The sequence below is a fragment of the Spinacia oleracea genome, chromosome 6, assembly GCF_020520425.1.
Source record: "Spinacia oleracea cultivar Varoflay chromosome 6, BTI_SOV_V1, whole genome shotgun sequence".
NCBI lineage: Eukaryota > Viridiplantae > Streptophyta > Magnoliopsida > Caryophyllales > Amaranthaceae > Spinacia > Spinacia oleracea.
The window spans coordinates 113134642-113149914 of NC_079492.1; the positions used below are offsets into that span (position 1 = coordinate 113134642).

The 15273-nt window shown below is 31.5% G+C and overlaps 2 protein-coding genes across 3 annotated transcripts; one reads left to right on the forward strand and one right to left on the reverse strand.

The window, feature by feature from the left end:
* Window positions 1-1661: 1661 nt before the first annotated feature.
* Window positions 1662-10216, forward strand: LOC110776861 (cation/H(+) antiporter 3). Of its 2 annotated transcripts, none has more exons than XM_021981421.2 (3): window positions 1662-1895; window positions 7662-8699; window positions 8784-10216. In XM_021981421.2, the coding sequence occupies exons 2-3, from the start codon at window positions 7773-7775 to the stop codon at window positions 9957-9959; spliced, it is 2103 nt and encodes a 700-aa protein (XP_021837113.1). In that variant the 5' UTR covers window positions 1662-1895; window positions 7662-7772; the 3' UTR covers window positions 9960-10216. The 2 variants fall into 2 exon arrangements, with proteins under 2 accessions (XP_021837113.1, XP_021837112.1); XM_021981420.2 differs by lacking the exon at window positions 1662-1895 and adding an exon at window positions 6677-7502.
* A 3674-nt stretch (window positions 10217-13890) lies between these two features.
* On the reverse strand, window positions 13891-14969 carry LOC110776858 (uncharacterized). The gene has a single exon (XM_021981417.2). The coding sequence runs from the start codon at window positions 14818-14820 to the stop codon at window positions 14185-14187; it is 636 nt and encodes a 211-aa protein (XP_021837109.1). The 5' UTR covers window positions 14821-14969; the 3' UTR covers window positions 13891-14184.
* Window positions 14970-15273: the final 304 nt, after the last annotated feature.

Consider the following 15273-nt stretch of genomic DNA (forward strand, 5'->3'; position numbering starts at 1 on the left):
ATTTTTGTTTTGTTATGTAATAATCATTTTATTCTAGTACAATAACAAACTACTAATCAGAATAATCACCCCATGGTAAAAAGATCACATAGATACAAGTAGAAAGCATCATATATAGTAAGTATTCATTCATTCTTCTAGGTAATACATTATACATCTACGTACATTTGTTCTATGCTGCGTATATATCTATAAAAGTTAATGAAGGTTCAATTTTAGATTTCGGGCATCATCCACTAAGGCTTTACAAACTAAAACAGTTAACATATGTAATTACTGTAATAATATATATACTATGTATTATGTATATCCTTTGGTCCTGAAACAATTGCCGTCATGATATACAATGTAAAATTGAACTAGTTATACGACAGATACAAATAAAATGTAAACAAGCTAGAGTGAAACAAGATTTCACTATCCTAAGTTACTCCGTATTACAAAAATGTTCTTCTTCTAAAAACATCTCAAATGTTTTATATATTAAACCAGGAGTAGTTGGCATACATAGGCAGACATGGGCTCTTCCGGTCAGTTTTTTTGCAACTTATCTTAACTTATTTTTAGCAACAATATGCTCAGTAGATATGTTAATATAAGTTTAGATATGTTCACTTAGATAAGTTTTTTCAGACAATTTACACACCCAAATAAGTTTCTTTTCAACAAAAAATAAGTCTAGATAAGTTCAGAATTCAATTTAGCCAAACAAAACCTTAGTTATGTAAGTGACTGAATAATAGTGTGGAACAGATAAGACACCCATGATACTCCCTCGATCCCTAAAAGATCATCTCATATTTCTTTTGTCGGTGTCTGTGTTTGTTTAACCCATATCTTATTTAGTAACTTTTCTCACTCCTCTTTCCTCAAGCATATCCAATGTCCGAACTCGAATGCAAATTTTACAAAATATTAATAAAGTGAAGTTACTCTACAAGAGACAAATAGGGATTGAGAGAGTATATACTACTCCCTCCTTGGCTCATTCCCTACAAGATTGTCCATTTGACTATTCACGGTCTCAAACACACGACTTAAAACGTAAATAACTCTAATTCTACACGCGTAAAAATTATAAAAGTTGATATATTAAAAATATATACTCCGTATTGAAATGAATCTAACAAGACCACGTGTAACTACACTACGGAGCATTTCTTATAGGCTAATAAGAATTTATGATCAAATTTTTAAAAATTTGACCCAAAAAATTACAATGGACAATCTTTTCGAAACTGAGTGAGCACTGAGCAATAGAGAGCTCGATGCATAATTGTGGAATGTGTGGTATGATACATTTGATACTCCTGGTAAAAAGTGGAGTATCAAAAGTAGCCAAAAATATCCTACACAAAGGGGACCCGAACCACGTGCAATAATAAGTAAACTTAAAACCATGAACCTAAAAAACAAACCAAATAAAGAAAAGCAAGAAAATTAGCATTGCCTCTTATCTGCTTCTGATTGTCCAGCGCCTTTCTGCATCCACATCAACATCACATCATTCATGTTGTTTGCTCTAAACATTCTCTCCATTTTTGGCTGCTTCGTCTGGAAACTGCTGGTAATGGTAAGCCCAATTGTTTTGGGCCTGGCAAAAGTTGGGTTTATGGTTTTACACTGAGAAGCCCATACAATTTGCAGGCCAGCTCTTTTAGCCATCACCTGCAAAAATTATCAAATTCAGAATTCCAAAATGAAAGAGCAAAAAAAAGTTGGGGAAAGAGTGGGAAGTTGTTTGACGAAACTCGATACTTGAAAAGCTCTGAATTATACTCAGAATTTGCAGAGCAATTGAGATGAAAAATCAGTTATTAGGGTTCTTAATTTGATGAATCGACGAATTTCGAATTTGATCATCCGACAAATTGCGATATGCTCTCCGGACTCAGGTCTCTTTTTCTCTCCCTTCATCTTTTCTTGCTATTATTACACTGTTCAGTCGCTGAGCCTGAGCCTGAGCCTGATACTATTATGTTGTGTTGCAACTTCATTTCATCGGGACTTTAATTGATTAAAGTTGTGAGATCGTTACCTAAAATTGAACCAAGTGACTCTACTCTCTACTCAAGTCACCGAAAATAGGTTAAATAGGGTATTCTTTGCTTCTAACTTCCCAAGGTTTTAATGGTTCAAACTTTTGATGAATTAAACGATGTTACAAGTAAATAAAGTTACGGAGTATAAAATAAGCAGTTAGTGGGCCGGTTTAATCCAAGCCTTAGCATGCATGATTACTGACAAAGTGACAAGTTAGGGATGTCAATGGTCTGATAAGACGATATGCTCGTCAACAAGTGTTTGATAAATAAGACAAGCTCGAATAATTTGATGTTGAACTTATTTTGGTTCGCAAATAACTTAATTCATGTTCCTTTAAGAAATTCGTTTAAAGCTCGTTCAAGATAGAATTTTAAAATTCAAAAAAATTATAACGTAATACGTTCAAGAATGAAGTATACTATCTCTGTTTCGAAATTTCACCCCTGTCGATGTAAATGTTTGGACATTAATATCTCTGATTTTGTATTCCTAAAAATTATAAAAACTTGATATTCTGATAGTACACATCGAGACGAATCAAACAAGATCACACACGACTATATTTTTTCTTACCTATACAAATGATAAACAAATTAAAATTTGTGAATAGTGTCAAAAGTCAAAGTGTCTCTATTATTTCGAAAACAGAGGTAGTATGTAACCAGGATAAAGTACGTGGGGAAGAGGAATATAGTACATGGGAGAGGTTTTCAATGTATTTTTTGGGAAAATTTGCCAAATACAACCTAATAAAGTTCTATATTTGCCAATTACAACCTTAAACTTATACATCTATTTAAAATTACAACCCGAAATTATTTTCCAGCAAAAATCACCGGAAAATGATGTCATAATATTATTAAAAAAAATAGTTACATGTTTTCTATAAAATAATAAATCGATATATAACAATTAAAACAAAAACAAAAAAAATAATTTATTTTTACAGATATTATGTACTTCATAATTTTTTTTAATAATGTTATGACATCATTTTCCGGTGATTTTTGCCGGAAAATGATTTGGGGTTGTAATTTAAAATAGATGTACAAATTTAAGGTTGTAATTGGAAAATTTAGGAATTGAGGTTGTAATTGACAAAAAGAGAACTTTATTAGGTTGTACTCCGTATTTGACAAATTTGCCATTTTTTTGTCCAAAAAGAGGGTAATATGGGAAGTGTTTTATATTTAAATAAAGAAACAAGACTATAATTATGGCACGCCTAAATTGAAATATAGGACTATAATTTTGGGACTGATGAACGGATATAAAGTCTATTAACAAAGTGGTGTATTATGTTGAAACTAGTTTATAAACATGTGATTTTTCTATTAATTTTAAGAATTACTCCCTCTGTCCCGGAATACTTGACCTGTTTTGCTTATCGGGCCGTCCCTTAATACTTGACCTGTTTCTAAAAATGGAAATATTCTAACAATATTATATTATTTCTCACTCCACCCCTATTAACCCACCTACCCCCTACTCCATACAAAAAATAATTAAAAATTCAACCCCTACTTTCCCCCAACCCCACCTCTTAACCCACCTCCCACTAACTACATTAAAATAATACCTCACTATCAACTACTACCTATTAAATTAAATAAGTCAATTCAAGTCCCTTAAACTCTGTGCCGGTCAAACCGGGTCGAGTATTACGGGACGGAGGGAGTAATTACATTGAAAAGAAGAGTGGAAATAAAAAATTTGAAACAATGGAAGATGATAAATCTGAAGTTTAATGAAAAAAACCATTTAAAAATTGGGATGTGAAATAATACAAAATTAGTTTTTAGGCCCGGGCGATGCCCCGGGTTACTGCATTAGTAACATTTATATTATTCTTATTTCATATTTTGAAAATATTATTAATCAATTCATTTTTATTAATTTATTAGTTTTTTTTTTTTTTACAATGATGGCATGTAATGTGTTATAGCTCGATGGTAAACACTTCATTGGTTAAACGTGAGGTCGCGGGTTCGAATCTTATACATGCTCCGTTTCTAAATTTTTAAATATACGAAGTTTACGTGAAATGAAATATTCACAAACAGAGCGCCATGTGACACATAAACTTCTTTAGAAACACGAGGAAAAGTAAGAAAAGAGTAATAATTTGTTACCAAGAATAAAAAAGGTTAGAAAAGAGTAAAGTTTGATAGAAGAAATGACATATGGATGGGGTGACACATGTCATCATGGTATGCAATAATTAAGTAGTATACATAATTAATATAAAATAAAATAAAGGTGTTTTTCTATATTATATTCTTGTATTTCTTTGATTTCTATGTTGTACCAATGTATTTAAAATCTTCTACATTGTACCCCTGTACTTGTAAAATATAGTCAACCGTATCCTTGTTGTTAATCCAACGTTTAAAAAACTCGTTACTTTTTAAATTTAACAAACTAAGGTTTTTCTATATTACAATCAACATTATGTTTGTTGTTAACCCAACGTTAAAGTAGAAAAATCTTTATTTTAAAAATCTTTTAAAACTATAACGAAACTTGTTAACATTGGGTTGGCGTAGGGTAGTGGAGTACAAACATTTTATAATATACCATCAAAATACAAAAAATGAATGATGTTTTAGTTTATACTCCCTCCGTTCCTAAATAAGTGTCACTTTTGGGCCTCGGCACGGTGCTTAAGAAAATTGTAAAGTGTGTAAGAGTTAATTATTGGGAATGTTTTTTTTTTTTTGGAGGATAAAGTAGGTAATTGTTTAATTGAATAAAGTACAAATAAAAGTGTATGTGGAGATTGAAAAGTGGAAAAATGTAGAATGTGTAAGTAAAAGTAATTATGATTTGTAGAAAAGTGGGAAAAGTGTATGGAAAAGTGTGAAAAGTGTATGGAAAAGTGGGAAAAGTACATGTTCAAAAATAGAAATGCGACACTTATAAGAGAACGCCAAAAATGGAAAAGTGACACTTATTTAGGAACGGAGGGAGTACTACGTATTAAATATAAAATACTTTCTCCGTCTCTTTTTGTTCTTTACGTTTGGTATTTTTCACGCATTTTAACGACTAATTAATGTGCATTAAGATTTCTCTAATTTTTTTTAAATTTAAACAAGGCAAATTATGTTTATTTGTAATGTTTTCACTTTTATTAAAACTAGATTTTAGCCCGTGCGATTCACGGATTCTATTAAATTGTTATGTTTAAATAAAAATCCTATATATATATATATATATATATATATATATATGTATATATATATATATATATATATATATGTATATATATATACCAATTTATATATTATATTAGAATAGTTTTTTATTTTTCATTGAATTTCATTCTATATTTTATTTTTTAATTATGAGAGTGTTTGTTTTTAGATGAAATTGTATATACGTAATATGAATAATTAATTAATAAAAATTTCTACGTGACAATTAATTATTTATCTATGTGGCACTCGACATTTTTAATTCAAAATTAATTTTGAATTCTTATTTTTCATTGGCAGAAACCATTATTTTTCCTACGTGGTGCTCTAATATTGGATTAATGTTTGATTTTAAACTGAATTTTATTTATTTTATTTTAGATTAGTGTTTGATTTTGGATGAATTTTATTTTAGATTTATTTTTTAATTTTTAGAGTGTTTGAATTTAGATGGAGTTGTATATATCTACGTGGCAATCAATTTTTTTAATTCAAAAATAAATTAGAAATCTTATTTTTCATTGGCCGAAACCATTAGTAATCCTAGGTGGCGCTCTAATATTTCAGCAAATATATATTGGGAAGATGAGAAAAAATTAAAATCCCAATGCAAAAGTGTGAGAGATTAAATAACCCAAATAATTTAATAGGTCAAAATAATCATTTGACACAACTTTTGATAGAATATTAAAACATTTATATGATGATAGAAAATGAAATGTAAAGAACATTTTGGGACACCAAAAAAGGAAAATGTAAAGAACAAAATGAGACTAAGGGAGTACTAAATTAGGTTCCATGTACGCACGAATATTTTAAAATTATTATTTAATCTTTTTTTATGAAATAATTAACTGAAATATTTTTCACCCTAAAACTAATGCATACCCCAATTAATAAATTTTAAGGATACTCATTTAACCATGGATCTATTCCATAATATGCAAACTTGGTCCTACTACTATTATACACGAAATATTTTATATGTTTGATATGCTAATTTGATCAAAATATTCGATATACGGAGTATTTGATATGCTAACTTGACCAATTTTTTCTGAGTAAATATAAAGTTGTACTACCAGATTGTTACCATGCAATCCGTGGACTATGGACCATAGTGCACGGTGAGCATGGTGCACCATGTGCACCAAAAGAACACATGTGTATAAACAAAAGAACATGACACTACGATAAAAGAACATGCGATATAATGTTTTACTTTTTTGTTATAAAAAATCACAATTTATTAAAAATATAAAAAAATATATGTCCATGTTCTTTTTACGTAATCAGATGTTCTTTTAATTATATACTAATGTTCTTAAGGTGCACCATGCTCTATGTGCACCATGGTCCACCTTCTAATATAAGGTCATTGGCGTGATCCTATCTAGGGGTTCAATCACGTAACAACTAGGGTATCGCCCATACTAATTAGTGGTTAGTAGTACTTACTTAAAAGTGTAAGACTTTAACATAATCATAAGTCATATGGGTGGTTTATGTTCAACATTTTCCTTCATCTTTCTACATGTAAATTGTTTGACGTTCTAACCCCATATGAATGGTATAGTTACAACTTACAAGACAGAATATCCCCAAATTTAGTAAAGTTGAAAGAAAAGCCAGCAATTTTAGTATTTGAATTTACTAATTAATTTGTCATGGTTTCCTTTTGTTTGATTGTCCTCTGTTTATTTTCTATGATTGTCATCCTCCTCCCTCTTTATTTCTCTCTCTTTTTCAATCCCCTAATCCGTTAGCTCCTCGTTCATTCACCGGAAAGAAGGAACATTTTGTGGGAGATATTGCAAAACCTCAATTTTTGCATAAATTCTTAGAGAGAGAGAGAGAATCGAGGGGTAGCTTAGTGGAGCTACCCTAATCTCCTAGGGTCCCACCCCGATTGGATGTTCGGGGTGGGAAAAAAAAAGGGAGGAGGATATTGTAGCCAGCCTGTTTGTGTCATAAGAAACAGGGCTCGGAATGTACCTTCGCCGGTAATCTAGAGCCCAGGGTTTGAGTTTTATCAGCTGTTAAACAAATCTATAGTTGTTATTATTAAAAGAAATGAATAAAACATCGAGGGAACCGACTTGTCTAAGAATACCACCATGGTACCACAGGCAACATTTGGTGGAATTCCCTTCAGTTATATTGCAACTTCAAATGTTTGTTGTCTACTGTCTAACTCAACTCATTCATCACACTTCCTGCAAGCATTTTGGCCTCCCTCCTCTTGTTTCCCAATTAATAGTATGCATGCTCTCCTTTTCTTTCATTACAGCTTTTGTTGTTTTTCTTATTTTATGATACTACTACCTACATGTTTAGTTTAGTTTAGTTTAGTTAGTGCAGTATATGTTACTGTATAATAAATGTTTTGATGAATGATAATCATATATTATATTATAGGCGGGTGTGGTCCTGAGTCCAGAAATATGGAGTAGAAGTATCCAGCCACTCAAGGCAGGTCATGAAATAATATTTCCAGTGGCAAGTGAAGAAGTATGGAAGACTATAGCTATGTTGGGTTTCGCTCTTTCTATATTCATAATCTCTGTTAAAACAGATTTCAGCATCATCCTGAAAACTGGGAGAAAACCTGTTGTAATCGGACTACTAGTTCCCTTTGTCACAGGCTTTGTAAGCTTAACAGTTGCAATTTGGTATCAAGTAGATGAGGAACTAAGACGAGTTCGTGAACTTTCAGCCAGCGCATCAGTAATATCATTGTCTACATTTCCTGTGATTGCTGTTCTTCTTAGTGACTTGAAACTTCTTAACTCAGAACTTGGTAGATTAGCATTGTCTTGTGGGATTGTTGGAGAGATGGCAGGGCTTTGTCACACATTAATATTGAAACGGATATTTACTACAGTTTCACTTCTTCAAAAAAGGGAGACAGCAGGAGTTGTATTCTTTGTTACACGTCGTGTTATTGGACTTGCTGTGTTCTTCCTCTGTGTAATATACTTTCTCAGACCATGGATGAAAAGCATAATAAAACAGACACCAAAAGGGAAACCAGTCAAGGCTACTTACCTTATTCTTGTATTTTTGTTGATGTTGATAGGAGGCATCATATCAGATACCGGTGGTGAGTTTGTAATAGTTGGTTGTTGGGTGGTGGGAGCTGTAGTACCTGATGGACCACCTTTAGGATCAGCTATTGTCAGTAAATTCGACACCTTAGTCTCCGGGATTCTTGTTCCTTTTTTCATAACCATGTCGGCCATGAGGGCTAATGTGTTCAAAGCTAATTTTCATGACAAGACCATCCATGGTGAACTCCTCATCACTCTGTCTGGTTTCTCTACAAAGATCCTTGTTTGCCTTGTGTGTGGAAAATACTATGATATGGGAATCTCAGATACTTTGGCTCTTGCTGCCATTATGTCATCCAAAGGCCTTGTTGATATTGGGATCTTAAACATGTTATTTGATTCTGAGGTAACTAACTTACCTAATTGTCTGCTTGTTAATTAAGAGGACATTTTCTTATGTTTTTTATCTTGACATTTGTACTTTTGGCAGATGATTAGAGAGTCGACTTGTGCATATTTGATGATTGTTACAATTGTTACTGCAATTGTAGTACCGATCACAGTAAAGTGCCTTTATCAACCTCTAAGGAAGTATGTAGGATATGAGAAGAGAGATATAGTGAGTTGCAACCCAGAAGCTCATCTGCGAGTACTTTGTTGCATATCTAGACCAGATGATGTACCTGCAGTGATCCATCTGCTAGCTCTTTCAAATCAATCAGCAAACCATATAATATTGGATGTTCTACACCTTATAAAGCTAGCAGGAAGAGCACAACCCATATTCGTATCTCATGATTTGCAGGAAGGAAATGCATCAGAAAACATGTCATTCTCAGAAGATATGATCTCCTCTTTTAAGTCATTGATTCAAAGAGCTAGCATGGACAATGACCTGTTTGTACACTTGTACACAACAGTGACACCACATAAGGCAATGCATGATGATATATGCACTCTTGCCCTTAACAATTCAGCATCACTTATCATCTTACCTTTCCACAGAAAGTTAAGTAGTTTGGATGGATCTGTTGATTTTGAAGATCATGGACAGAGAGTCCTAAACAACAGCATCCTCGAGCGAGCCCCGTGTTCTGTTGGAGTCTTTATCAACAAAGGAACATTAAAAATCCCCACAACTCATTCCTCAAACTTGACATCAATAGTAGTGCAATCCCCAACTGAGTCTCCTGGACAAAATGACTTCTCAGCAGCAGTTATTTTCATAGGAGGAGCAGATGATCAAGAAGCAGTAGCATATGCCAAACGGATTGCTTCAGGAACAAAGGTATGGGTGCTTGTTATCCGACTTATTGTTGCTCAAGATGAACGTGAACTTAGTGTGCTTGATTCCACAACACTATCAGATATCCAAGAATACAAAAACATAAAACCACAATTTAATTACTCAGAACAAATGGTCCATGATGGTTCACAAACAGCAAAAATGTTAAGGTCAATTGCACAAGACTTTGACCTTATGATTGTAGGAAGATCACACGATTTAAATAGTCCTCAACTTTCTGGTTTACAACAATGGAGTGAAGTAAGGGAACTTGGTATCCTTGGAGATATCTTAGCAGCACCAGATTTTCCTGGCAGGACATCAGTTTTGGTTATACAACGCCAAAAACAATGGTCGTCAAAAGGCTACAAGTATAGTTGATTGCTTCTAGATAGTCTTTTCGATACTTGTACATAAATCAATTTTTGTTGTACAAATTCGACCTAACGATATCTTTTACTCCATGATATGATTTAGTACAGAATAGTTATTTGGTCTAAATATGAAAATTACATACAAGTTCAATACGAGCAAACTCTTCCCATGGGAGAGGTTTGTATTACTGTTTATACACATACATACGTACTGTAATAAAAATGAAATATGCACGAGTTCTATCAAGAATACTACGTATTTCCTTTATTCCACATACTTTGGACTTTGGATCGTGTTAATTCATACTCGTTCGTTCTTTAGATCGATGCAACTTTTAACTAACATCGATTTCACTAGAAGCATTTTTGGAAGTCCAAATATATTTTAGGATGAAAATTTGTGACTATGACAATGGATGCAAGCCAATAGGTAATACTCCCTCTGTCCATTAATACTCGACCTGTTTTGACCGGACATGCTTGCCGATGCACAACTTTAACCACAAATTTCTTTAACTACATATTATAAAAACTTATAAAAATATTAATATTTTGAAAATCTAATATATATTATATATATATAAAGGAGGCATATTTGCTGAAATATTAGAGCGCCACCTAGGATTACTAATGGTTTCGGCCAATGAAAAATAAGATTTCTAATTTATTTTTGAATTAAAAAAATCGATTGCCACGTAGATAGTTTAATTAATTAATTGTTAATATATACAACTCTATCGAAAATCAAACACTCTAAAAATTAAAAATTAAATCTAAAAGAAAATTCATCCAAAATAAAACACTAATCTAAAATAAAATAAATAAAATTCAATTTAAAATCAAACATTAATCCAATATTAGAGTGCCACGTAGGAAATATAATGGTTTACGCCAATGAAAAATAAGAATTCAAAATTAATTTTGAATTAAAAAATTCGAGTGCCACATAGATAAATAATTAATTGTCATGTAGAAATTTTTATCAATTAATTATTCATATTACGTATATACAATTTCATCCAATAACAAACACTCTCATAATAAAAAAAAATCTAAAATGAAATTCAATGCAAAATCAAAAACTAATCGAATCTAATACAAAGAATATAAAATTGATATATACATGGGTCTTTTATTTAAACATAACAAGTTAATAGAAATCGTGCATTGCACGGGCTAAAATCTAGTATATATTAAGATGAAGCCAACAACATATTATATACTAACATTTATTTTCATATACTAGAAATAAAATATGGTCAAAGTGAATTATGTAAATAGTGCAAAAAGTCAAAACAGGCCGAGTATTAAGGGACGAAGGGAGTAGTTGTTCTAGCTGACTGTTTGTTAGTTGTTTGCATTATTAACGGCTTTGACTAGCTAATTGTATATTCAGTGTTTGTCTACCGTGTTTGGTAAAAAGTGTTTGGGTTGAACTTTTTTAAATCAAAACTATCCTTTTCAAGACTCTTCCAACCAAACACGATTCCAGATAGGATCATTCTTAATGACAATTTAAAATGGTCCAATATCTAATTTCACTCTAAAGTTTTATTTTTTTTCCCCATCCGAAACTCTCCTAATCAACCAAACAGGTTCATGTTCGTTGTGCTACAAGTTTTGACTCAAGAAAAAATATATGATCTTGTAAAAGTTACGAAAGGGATAGATGAGTGGAAGGCTGTATAATGATTGCCTACTTATGTAATTATGTGGAGAAGAGAGAGAGTGAGTGAGAGGAACGAGCAAGCAGGAATAATCCATGTGAAGAGGAAGACTCGATTCCAGATAGGATTTTGCCAGGTTGTTTGGCATTACATCATGGCGTAGAATTGTCGTTATTTAACTACTTTTTGTGTTTTTAAGATGATTTAAGACCCGCCAATTTTTAAAGTATTTATGTTTTCAAAGAGAAATATATATTCATCTACCCACCATATATAAGAAATAATACAGTCCCATAGAAATTACTAACCATGTATTGTTTCAAACTTCTTTATAGTCCAAGTCTATTTAAATAACTGATTAAAATATGTTTGGTAATTAGTCGATATAAACGTATTATTATAACAGTTTTGGCATTGCATTTTAAGAGTTTTTTCCCGAAATTTTATTTGGTTCTCTAACAAATTATGAAATTTACCGAACATCTTTGTAAATACACGCGTTACCTTCCAAGTTTCAAGTAATTAACTAGGCAACAAAGAACAAGGGTTTTGAATTTTGATTTTGAGTTGAGCTGGCTAAATTTCTTAGATCAATCTTCCACACGTTTACAAGTATAGAGGTAGATATGCATCATAATTCAAGTAATTTAATGAACATTCTTTGAATTATTCAACTTGATTAATTAAAATTAATTATTTTAATAGTGGAAAATAATGTACTCCGTAGTAAGGACAAAACGCATGTAAGTATAAAGTTGGAACCAATGTTGAAGACAAACTCTTGAGTTATTTACACATCTACCACAGCAGTAACAAAAACATCATCATCTTCCTTCCGTTTGCTTTAAGTAATTTTCTCCCGTTTTTTTTTAATTGTCGATTTTGTATTATTCATGTAACTTCCCCTGAATTTGTCAAAATTGCAGCATACGTAGTACTTCGTATTAGCTTAATTCTTCGTTTAACACCAATCTTATATTTTTTTTTTCTTTTATTAGCTAGCATGCAATATATGCTTCCTCGATCTTATTAACAGGGAATTCAAATAAAAGATTTGAAAGTGCATTCTTTTTGATGAAATTAACATTAACTTTGGATCATAATCTTGTGTTTTCAAAAATTAATCATATAAGAGTTTGTGCCAAAGCACAAGACTCTAATGCTTTGTGGAATGTGACACCTTGATCTTAACTATAATGTATGCACATATCCATGCATTTCCCTAGCTAGCTCTTGCACTTTTTAATCCATATATACAAAGTCGAGTAGTAAAAGGATGAGAGCCTGAGATTTTATCAACTAAATTAATTGACATTCCTTGCCCTCGCATGAATTAAGAGGCAAACTACTCATCAATCACTTTAATTAGTAATGCAAGTATATATATTATAGTAGATGATCATTTATCTTATACTCCGTACTACATACCTCCATTTCAAAATGATCTTTACAATTTCTGTTTTTATTACGTTTTAGTATATATTACCAAATACACTTAAAGCTCAATGTACAAGCTCTACATTTAATTTTCATCGTAAGCTATTTGTTATTTATTTAGAATAGAATTAGGTACATACATGTAACCATTAGGTACATGTAGGACTATTTGTACATGGAAACAGAATTGTACGTGTAATAAAAATGATTCAAAAGTTGGGTAAGACACAAAAGCCAGCTAAGGTTGGTGCAAAATATTATTATGCATGGCTAATCAGTATGTTTGCATTGTTAAATTTTAAACATTAATGTTGCACTAATTAAAAAAATTAGAGAGTAATTAACAAAATAAAAAAAAAGCATTTAAAGTTTCATGATCAGTTGCAATGTATTATCACAACCGAATTCAAATATATATAGTAGAAAATTCATAAAATAGCTGTCTTTGCCTTATGTACATTGAACATCCAATCATAGGTTTAATAAAGAAGACATATGTTTTTTAAAGGAAAAATAATATGGGATGGGGGGAACCTGAGATTCAAAGCATTGAAATTAAGATCCACCAAAAATTGTTGATGTTTCTTTATGCTTTGAATTGATTCAATTTCTTAAATTCTATTTTGTTTTATTTTTAGAGAATGGTCCGTCAGGGCAATACAAATACAAATGAAATAAAAATGCTGATTTATAACTAACCGTAGCAAGTGTCGCTTTATTTACTACCAATCTATATTATTTACTTTTTGTTTTTTTTTGAAGGAATCTATATTATTTACTTTAAACCAGTGAAATTAGCAAATATGGGATTTAGTGTAAATTAGTCGACAAACAGAAAAGGAAATTACCGGAAAAAACGATAAATAAAATCTGAATTTCAACTTTGGCTGGTCTACTCCAAATATTAATTTTGAGCTCTGTTTAAGAATTACAATAAAACCCGAAATTGCTAATATTACAAAGCACTCGGAGAAAAATTAAACTAAAATGTATCCACAATAAATTAACTCCTTTTAACGCCTTAAAAAATTGGACAAATGAAAAAAAGGCTTTGCAATTTGAATATAATTGCAAATATCCAAGATATAAAAGGAGAATAAAAATGTAAAAAAAAAAAGGGAAAAAAAATCAGAAATCTTCAGTAATAATCTCCAAATGAGGTTGCCAAATACCACTTTTACCCCTGCTGCTTCTTCTCCTTTGATGCTTCCCAGATTTAGATTTAGAGTTGAGTAATTTTGCTTCACAAACTAACACATTATTATTGATATTACTATTTTCTTGATTATCTTCCAATTTTGATAAATCTAAACTTAAAACTTTAGCATCATGAATATCATGATTAACTTGAGTAGTAATACTCTTGGACTTACTAATAAGTTTATGATCATGAACAATACTCTTGGACTTACTAATAAGTTTATGATCATGAACAATAAGTTGATCATGATGAATTGATTTTGGAGCGTTGATCTTATTCTTCTTAGACTTTTTGGAAGGCAATGAAGAATCAGGGATCAAGAAGTAGATACTACCACGCTTAAGCTCGGAATCAGGAGATAAAATCATGATTTTCCTAACCATATTATTACCTTGAGAACAAGGTTTACTTAAAACATGGTTTGGATAAGCATCTAGAATTTCCCCGGCTGTTACCACTCTTGTGATCTCTTCTACGTACCCGTTTAGATGAACTATACGGATCAAGTCTAGTGCACCACATGGTAGTACACATGCCAAACAACACCTTAAGCTATTTCCCATTTTGGAAACTTTTAATCAGATTTAATTTGATGATGATGATGATGATGAAATTAAGCTTTTTATTTTTGGAGGGGAGTTTTGATAGATGTTGTGAAGGGAGGTGGAATGTGGTTATGACTTATGAATGGAGGTTCAAAGGTGGAGGCTTATTATATAAGAGGACCAACCTTATATTATAATACAATTTATTAATAATAATATTGTATGATCTAACTGCTAGGCGTTAGCTATTTATAAATTATAATACATACTTCCTCCGTCTTTTAATACTCGCAACGTTTGTTAATTTCACGCATGCCAATGCACAACTTTGATCATTTATATCTTAAATTCTCTTTATGCAAAAATTATAAAAAGTTGATATTTTGAAAATACACATTGAGACGAATCTAACAAGATCCCACATGACTATGTTTTATCTTACATAAAAAACACTACGAATAGTCAAAGTAG

What these genes read in the sequence shown, in the direction of transcription:
- LOC110776858 (XM_021981417.2), bottom strand. Translation starts at nt 14,820, where the DNA reads ATGGGAAATAGCTTAAGGTGTTGTTTGGCATGTGTACTACCATGTGGT.
- LOC110776861 (XM_021981420.2), top strand. Translation starts at nt 7,317, where the DNA reads ATGAATAAAACATCGAGGGAACCGACTTGTCTAAGAATACCACCATGG. An exon ending in CTCTTGTTTCCCAATTAATA is followed by an intron (nt 7,503 to 7,661) that starts GTATGCATGCTC and finishes ATTATATTATAG; the next exon opens with GCGGGTGTGGTCCTGAGTCC. An exon ending in ACATGTTATTTGATTCTGAG is followed by an intron (nt 8,700 to 8,783) that starts GTAACTAACTTA and finishes TACTTTTGGCAG; the next exon opens with ATGATTAGAGAGTCGACTTG.